At 36.8% G+C, this 8,283-nt stretch overlaps 1 protein-coding gene across 1 annotated transcript in view; it reads right to left on the bottom strand.

Annotated features, from left to right (window-relative positions):
* Bmpr2 (bone morphogenetic protein receptor type 2) overlaps nucleotides 1-8,278 on the bottom strand; it is a gene marked incomplete at its 5' end in the record, with an annotated part of 189,328 nt that extends 181,050 nt beyond the window's left edge. The window contains one exon of the mRNA XM_010616216.2: nucleotides 8,224-8,278. Coding sequence (XP_010614518.1) covers nucleotides 8,224-8,278 — 55 coding nt within the window. The remainder of the gene's footprint in view (nucleotides 1-8,223) is intronic.
* Nucleotides 8,279-8,283: the final 5 nt, after the last annotated feature.

The following is an 8,283-nucleotide window of genomic DNA, read 5'->3' as shown; positions in this document are numbered from 1 at the left end:
AGGGGGGAGGGGGGGAGGAGGAGGAGGAGTTGAAGTTGTTCAAGGTTAGTCTGCACTACATAATAAGACCCCATCTCAAAAAACAAAACAAAACAAAATAGATGGATTGTATGGTATATAAAATATATCTCAATTAAGCTGCTTTAAAAAAAAAGAACAAGGGCCAGGGATTTAGCTCAGTGATTCTGCCTCCTGCCTCACAAGCGCAAGGACTGGAGGTTTGATGCCTGATACCAAAAGAAACAAAACAAAAAACATAAAAATTTTTTAAAAAGAGAGAGAGAACACTTTAACCTGAAGTTTAAATGAAATTAATACATCTTATTGATTTAGGATGTATGACAACTGGCTTAAAGTCCAAGTTGAAACATGATATTATTTAAGATTAAAATGAGAAACAGAATTGTAGAGAAGTCTAATATTCTTAAGTTCTAATTATTTAAAATCTACTTTAAGATCCTTTCCAACCCTAAAATTCTAGGATTTCAACTATTCTAAAGCATCTTAAAAGCTTTATTATATTTCCATTAAAGTATATCCCCAACAAGCCTTTCTTTACACTTGTATTGATTCAACATATATAATATCAAGCCAGGCATGGTGGCGTATGCCTGTAATCCCAGCACTTGGGAGGCTGAGGCAGGAGGATCGCTGTGAGATCGAGACCAGGCTGGGCTACATATTGAGTTCCAGGTCGGCCTCAATGACATAATGAGACCCTGTCTCAAACAAACAAACAAACAAACACACAACCATATATAATCAAGAATAAAATGCATTTGCAAAAAATTATGTGTTTTTTTTCCAATGTAGTGCTTTTACTATTTTAGAATGCCACATAGTTTTGCATAACCTAAACTAAGTTTAAAATACTAGGGCTGTGGATGTATCTTGGCAGTAGAGAGCACAAAGTCTTACGTTTAATCCCTAGCATGGCAAAAGCAAACAAACAAAAACTGTAAATAACTTGTAAATAACCAAGTATATCATTCAAAGTGCTATGCACTTACTAGAAACTAAGTAAATTACTGGATTTTCTCATATGATAAGCAGAAGTACTATATAAGTAATCTGTCACTCAGGCCAATCAGCTCACTTTATAAATGAGTATGCAGAGACCACATAAGTTTTTTTCTAAAGTAAACATCTAAGAGTAATACCAAGCAGGAATTCAGATATTTCTAACTTCTAATTCTGGTTGCCTATTTGACTTAGAAATCATTTACCTTCCAGGGCAACTAAAGCTTCAGAGAGGAGTAGCAATGAGAGAAAAATTAACAAGGAAGAGGACTAGCAATAAGAAAAAAAGTGTTCTTAAGACAGACTAAGCAACAGAGGGAAAAAAACTGGGGGGAGAGAGGATAGGAACAATACAAGAAATGGAGAGTCAAAGTCAGAAGAGGGAAGTTTCAAGCAAGAGGTTGACCAAAATTACCAAGTTCAGTAGAAAAGTCAAAAAGAACAAAGTTTGAAAGTGACTACATTTGGCAATTAGGAAGCCACTGATAATTGCTACTATACATTGTAGGGAAAAGGGGGCAAGAAAGGAGTTCAGGATATGGAAGTCAAATTTTCACGACTCATTCAAGAAGGCTAGAAAAGAAGAAACATTTACAAAGAAGAGAACATAAGCAAGACACATGGGGACATCCTCAAAGACAGGCCGAGGAAAGAATGAAATGCTAAAGGTTTGCAAAATTTTGACTTTGCTTCAAACTGTATGAAATTCTAGCTTCCCTTTCATACTTATGGCAATTATGGCACAGGCATTCTTTCTTATTTCTCTTTGCCTTACCCAGTAACATTTAGAAAAGAGACTTGTACACAGAAAATATAATAAATGCTTGTCAACTGCATTTCAATATTCCTTCCAAATGTTATCTTCCTGGGTCCCTTACCCTCAAGCTGCTCCTATGGGTGCCTATGTGAATACTTCCTGCCAAACAATGTATTAAATGTAATTAAGAGCAAGTAGTAAATATTATATACTAATCAATTTGGCAAAAAAGTGCATTCTAAAATGATCCTGTCATTGATTACAAGCTTATTTCCAGACCCACACAGATCCCAATACATAAATTAGGTATATTCTTTTTTTCATCTCACAGGCAAAGGAAAAAAACAGAAAAAAAATTTGGGGGGATTTTAAATTTTGCTTTGTTTTGGAGACAGTGTTTCGCTATGTAGTTTAGTTCAGGCTGGTCTTATACTCACTATGTAGCCCAGGCTGGCCTGGAATTCATGGTGATCCTCCTGCCTCAGCCTCCTGAGTACTGGGATTAACAGGCATGAGCCACTGTACCCAGCTCAAGAAAAATGTTTTTTGAAAACTCAAATCTCGGGTCTGGGGATTTAGCTCAGTAGTTCTGGCTCCTGTCTCACAAGCACAAGGACACAAGCTCAATCCCCAGTACAAAAACTAAGTAAAATAAAACAAAAAATAAAATCTCTTGTACTTAAAACTTCAACAAGGTAACCTTCATCGCTTCTGGAAAAGATTTAAGACTAGATTATTTAACCAGAAAAGGAAAAGAACTTAGTAATACAAGTCTCTTTATATGTAAATGCTACAAAAGATCAAAATTTATGAATTTCTTTATAACAGCACACTTTTTTTTTCAGAAAACATCAATTAAATCAGCATATAATTCTTATCTGGAAGATAGAAATATATATAATTTTTTCACTTGAAGGGGCTCACAAAACATTGAGTTGTAACAAAAATCAATTCTGTCAGTTGCAGATTTAGCTCAGTGGCACCACACCTGCCTAGCAAGCACAAGGTCCTGAGTTTCATTCCCCGTACAAGAAAAAAGCAGGGCGGGGTATCAATATTGTCTATTCTGGTCCAAAGATGTAGCTCAGTGGAGCTGTGCCTTGCAAGCACAAGGTCCTGAGTTCAATTCTCAACACTACAAAAAAGAAAGAAAGAAAGAAAAGAAAGAAAGAAAGAAAGAAAGAAAGAAAGAAAGAAAGAAAACAATATTGTCTGTTCTGATTTAGTTTAGCACTAATCCCTTTATACTACACTAACATTCTCAACCAAATCTACTAAAAGTAAAACCACTTCTTTCTACTAATAAATATTCTTTTTTCTTTTTGGAAGTAGGAGGAAAACAAAATGGCCAAAATAAAAATACAAGCTAAATAAATATATCTAAACTAGACAAGCAAAAGTCTTTTTCATTAAATAATATATCACCTTTTTTTTTTTTTTGAGGCAGGGTCTTGCTATGTAGATCAGTTTAGGCTGGCCTTGAACTTCCTGTGTAGCCCAGGCTGGCCTCAAACTTGGAGCAATCCTCTTGTCTCAGCGCTGGAATTATGCACCACCATACCTGGCCTGGCATACATCACTTTTAAAAAACAGAAGATTAAAAAAAGAAAATGGCTGGGCATGGTGGCACACACTTGTAATCCCAGCACTTGGGAGGCTGAGGCAGGAAGATCACTGTGAGTTCAAGACCAGCCTGGGCTTTATAGTGAGTTCCAGGTCAGTCTCAACTACATACTGAGACCCTGTCTCAAAAAAATAAATAAATAAATAAAAAATAAAAGGAGAAAAAACTATAATTTTTAAGAAGAAGAAGATTTGGGGTAACTGCTTAAAACACAAAGTAAATATTTGGTCCCAATATTGACTGACCCAAAATAAGATGTAATTAGTATAAAAAGCAGAAGTAATAATAAAGTTATACCATCTGAGTTAGAAGAAATCTTACAACACAGTTCTCAAAGGCATATAAAATAATAGGGGTGGGGTAAAATGCAGTTTCCCAGGCTTGGTGTATAAGTACTTGGATTCAGAAAGTCTAGAGTGGTGCCCAGGAATCTGCTTTTGAAACATGATCTTTCAACCCCAAAACATGAGAACACAGAAAAGAATGTGCTCACAATCATATAGAATAACTTAGGATAATGGTCTTCCCACTATACCACTTATTACTAGTTTATAGTTGAAGGAACTAGGACAAAGAATAAGTTGCTAATATCTTGAGTTGATAAACTCTAATTCCTTAAATTAATTCACCAACTATTTTTTTTTTTTTTTTTGTACCAGGCTTGAACTCGGGTCCTTCTGTTTGCAAGGCAGGCGGCAGAACCACTGAGCTAAAACCCTAGCCCTCACCAAATACTTCTATGCATAGCAATATGACAGATTATAAAACAATTTAAGATATAAAGTTTGGAGGGAAGGGTACCCTGATAAGTGACAGAGTGTTTGCTTTGCATGCAAGAGCCCCTGGGTTTGATTCCTAACACCCTTCTCTCTCCCCACCCCCCGGAAAAAAGACATGAATCCTATCCTCCAGAAGTAATTATCAGTTGGGAGGACAAGGCAAATACATAAAACTGATGCTTAAGAGCAAGGCTATATGAGTAGGTGCCACAATAAGTGTTATGGCCAATTATAAAATTAACTTATTTACTCTAACTTCATTAACTTTTATGGTTAGAACCAATCAGAGATCAATATTCAATTCCTTTTCCTTCACTGCTAAAAAAATTGGCCTTTACCTGATGGTGCAGCTCAGTGATAAGAGTACTTGCACGCTAGCACATGGCTTGGGCTGGATCCTCAAAAGGGCAAACATAAAAAGTTGGCCTTTAATGAAGGAAAGGTGATATCCTGGTGCAGAAAACATCCCTCTCCAAATTTCATAGACACATCAACACCAATACCACACACCACAGGCCACATTCCACCACCATAGCTTTTGTTGAAACCAATCCTAGTGTAATTTTAATGCAAAACATTATTTAAGAGCTCACTTCATTCATATGGTAAAACAAGTCCCTTTCCTGTACCACCTTCTGATCCTATGTAGATTGAGTTTCAATTCTTAAGCCCTCTGCAGTGTACTATACATCCATATATTATATCAGCCTCACTGTAGGTATAAAGTACTTCCACACTCCTTGTCTTTGGGCTTGGCAGTATGACTTGGTTGGCAAATGGGATGTTGAGAAGCAGAGTATAGTAACATGCAGGTAGGGTTGGGCTTGTCCCACTGTACTCTGACACTGCCTTGATAAAATACTTCCCTGGGAGGGCCAGGGATGTAGCTCAGTGGCACTGCAGCACTGGCCTTGCCAAGTGCAAGGTCCTGAGTCCAATCCCCGATGCCAAAACAAAAAAAAAAAAAAACCTTCCCTGAAGGCCAGTCTTGATGGCTCACACCTGTAATCCCAGCACTCTGGAGGCTGAAGCAGGAGGATCAGAAGGCCAGCCTGGACTACATAGAGAGTTCAAGGCCAGGCTGAACTACCAAAAAAAAAAAAAAAAAAAAAACTTCCCTGGGGTAGGTATTACCCTCTCTCCTACCTGGGCCACAGAAGAGACAAGTAGAGCAGAATAAATGCTATTGTGTGCCACTAAGACTTTGTGGCTGCAAATTATTAAGCAGCAAAAGGTGACCAAATCATCAGATTTAACTTAATTAGAACTGGTGATACACTGGTTCTCAAGGGTAAGATTCTTTGGGGTTAAAAATAAAATGTGTGTGTGTGTGTGTGTGTCCCGTTTAGCACATCTAGATGGTAGGGACCAAACACATACACTTTACCAAGAACCTCAGGTGATTCTTTTGTAGTGCCCATGCTTTAGAAACACTGAGATGAAATTACCAAACTTCAGTTACTCAGCAAAACTAACTGCTCAAGAATACTAAATAGATAAAATTCACTGTAGACTATATGTGTTCCTAAAGAAAAGTACATAAATTTGAAGTCTAGTCAAGTTAATTTCCAATGCATGTAATGCTCTTGTAGGAGCTGATCCTTAAATAATACTTGTGTTGTTGTATTTTCATTAATATTAAGAATTATTTATAGGGCAGAGGATTTAGCTCAGTGGCATCTCACATGCCTCACAAGTGCAAGGTCCAGAGTTTGATTCGCAGTACCAAGAGCAAAAACAAAAAACAACAAAAAAAGAATTATTTATAAACCAAACAAGAACATCTTTTTTTAATGAATTCTTATTTTTTATATACCAACTGTTCCTTGAACTGAGTCCAAGAACTAGACAGAGTGAGGAGGGATTCGGAAGAAATGATTAGGGCTGGGGATTTAACTCAGTGGCACCACCCCTGCCTCTCAAATGCAAGGTCCTGAGTTCAAGTCCCCGTCTCAAAAAAAAAAAAAAAAGAAAGAAAAAAAGAAAAAGAAGAAAAAAAAAGAAATGATTAACCCATGACCCTAAAGAAGCACATCTTATCAGTCAGTATTCATTTTTTTTCTGTTCAGTTGTGCTATTTGCATCTGACCAGTTACAGCACTGCATCTACGCTCCCAAATCCACAGACACCTTGCACTTAATGAAACTACACTATTCCTTCCAACACGAGGCAGTTTTACACATTCAGAACCATAACATCTGCATAACCAGTGCCTATACTATTGTCCCCACTTCTTTTTAAAAGCTGGTCTGGTGAAGGCATCACTCTATCTCACATTCCCAATTAGAGAAAGACACTGCTGCCTCTGCTGCTGTCGTTAGCACTGATGTGGTAGGTAAGGGTGCAGGCTATAATCCTGGCTCCATAATTTACTCTGTGATGAGTTGCTTAAATTCTCTGTACTTTTTCTCCTTCTCTGTAAAAGGAAAATAATAATAATCTACAGTACAGAATTGTCATGAGGACCACACAAGAAAATATATGTAAAGCTATCTGAATTGCTTGCTGGTGCATAGAAAGCACTCAATAAATACCAGTAATACTGTTGCAGCTCTGAATCCACCTTCACAAACCCTGTCTTCCGGTGCTATGTAATACTAAAATGAAGATTAACACCATCATTAAGCAGTGATTCCTTTAATCTATTTATTTTAAGGGTCACTATTTTAAGAGTATTTTTCTTACCCAACATTTTAATTTTTAAAATCAATGATTTTTTTTATCAGTTCTCATGATAAAATGATGTCACTATAAAGGAGAATCTACATTCTAAAAGGGTCAAGAATAACAAAGAACAAAAATATTCTGAGATTTCTGCTCCAAAAATGACTGCTAAAACCGAAGGTCTTTTTTATGCTCTTCATGTTTTACAGGAACCACATGGTTTATGGCTAAGCACTTACATTAAATTTAGAGAAAACCATTCATTTTCATTACAAAAGGAAATGCAACAACTAAAAACTTAAAATGTTTCAAAATACATTCAACTCAGAATTTCAAGTTATTTTAAAACTACTACGCATAGAATTATCACAAAAATAAGACCTTAATCAACAATAAGCACAAAAGGAAACTTCAAATTTTCTTTCAGCATTTTTCCAGCGCTGGCTTTTATAACAAAGCCATGAGAAACGAAATGAATGTTAAAACTACACACTTAAAAAAAGAAAAAAGTCATCATTTTGTCCTTTACTCATTTTTAAATGCCACCCTAAATTTAAGAATTTTATATACAATCCACTCCTGAAAATCCTAGACGCAAATAAAATACTTGAAAAATAATTGCATTATGAGCATAAGGTTTTTCCTAAGGTGTGTAAGAATTAAAACGGAAATTGCAAAAGAATGAATGACTACCATTTTCTTTTATGCTTTGGTAAAAAGCCAAAGAACTTTCAAATCTCCTAGAAGCCTGATGTGAGGTCAAAGTTGTCTCAATGACAAAAAAAGCCAACAGATGCCAGATGACTAATAGTGAAGTTATCAAAATACTCCTATGCCCAACAGTAATTCCACAAGCACATACAATGCAAGGGTCTAAGTTGAAACGATGGAAACATAATTGCTAGACTACTTGGGAACAAAATAATACTAATGATAATAGTAACAAACAATATACAATGCCTCAACAATCACAGAGTCTGGATTCCTCAACATTTATTCTATTCATTCGCTATCATTTTTGAATAACGAAAAGTAACATAAATTCCCAGTGATCTAATCTAAAATTAAGGATAACTGTGTAGCTGATGTTCTTTTTACTGTAAGCCAAATCCAATTCTTTATGTTAAAAAAAAGTCTGCATCTCTTTCCAAAGAATCTCCTAACAAACACTGTTCGCTGGTGATTAAAAAAATTATTTTTACTTCTTGCATTACCTCACAGCTAAAAATGTCAAGATACCACACCCAACATGTCTTTTTTCCCGTGGAGGGTGGGGTGAGTAGACGACACGGCCCGAAAGCGCGAAGGGCGACTTCCCCACGCGGGCCTACACACGGACACAGCACGGGGGGCCGGACGCCGGGTACCCCGTACTTACCGGCCGCGGAACTGGCCAGCAGGAGAGCGCACAGCAGCCAGGGCCGCCGCCAGGGTCGCG

This window comes from Fukomys damarensis, unplaced genomic scaffold, assembly GCF_012274545.1.
Source record: "Fukomys damarensis isolate Sample0158 unplaced genomic scaffold, DMR_v1.0_HiC HiC_scaffold_16, whole genome shotgun sequence".
NCBI lineage: Eukaryota > Metazoa > Chordata > Mammalia > Rodentia > Bathyergidae > Fukomys > Fukomys damarensis.
The sequence above is the reverse complement of the archived record's forward strand: the minus strand, read 5'-3'. Positions and strand labels throughout refer to the sequence as shown.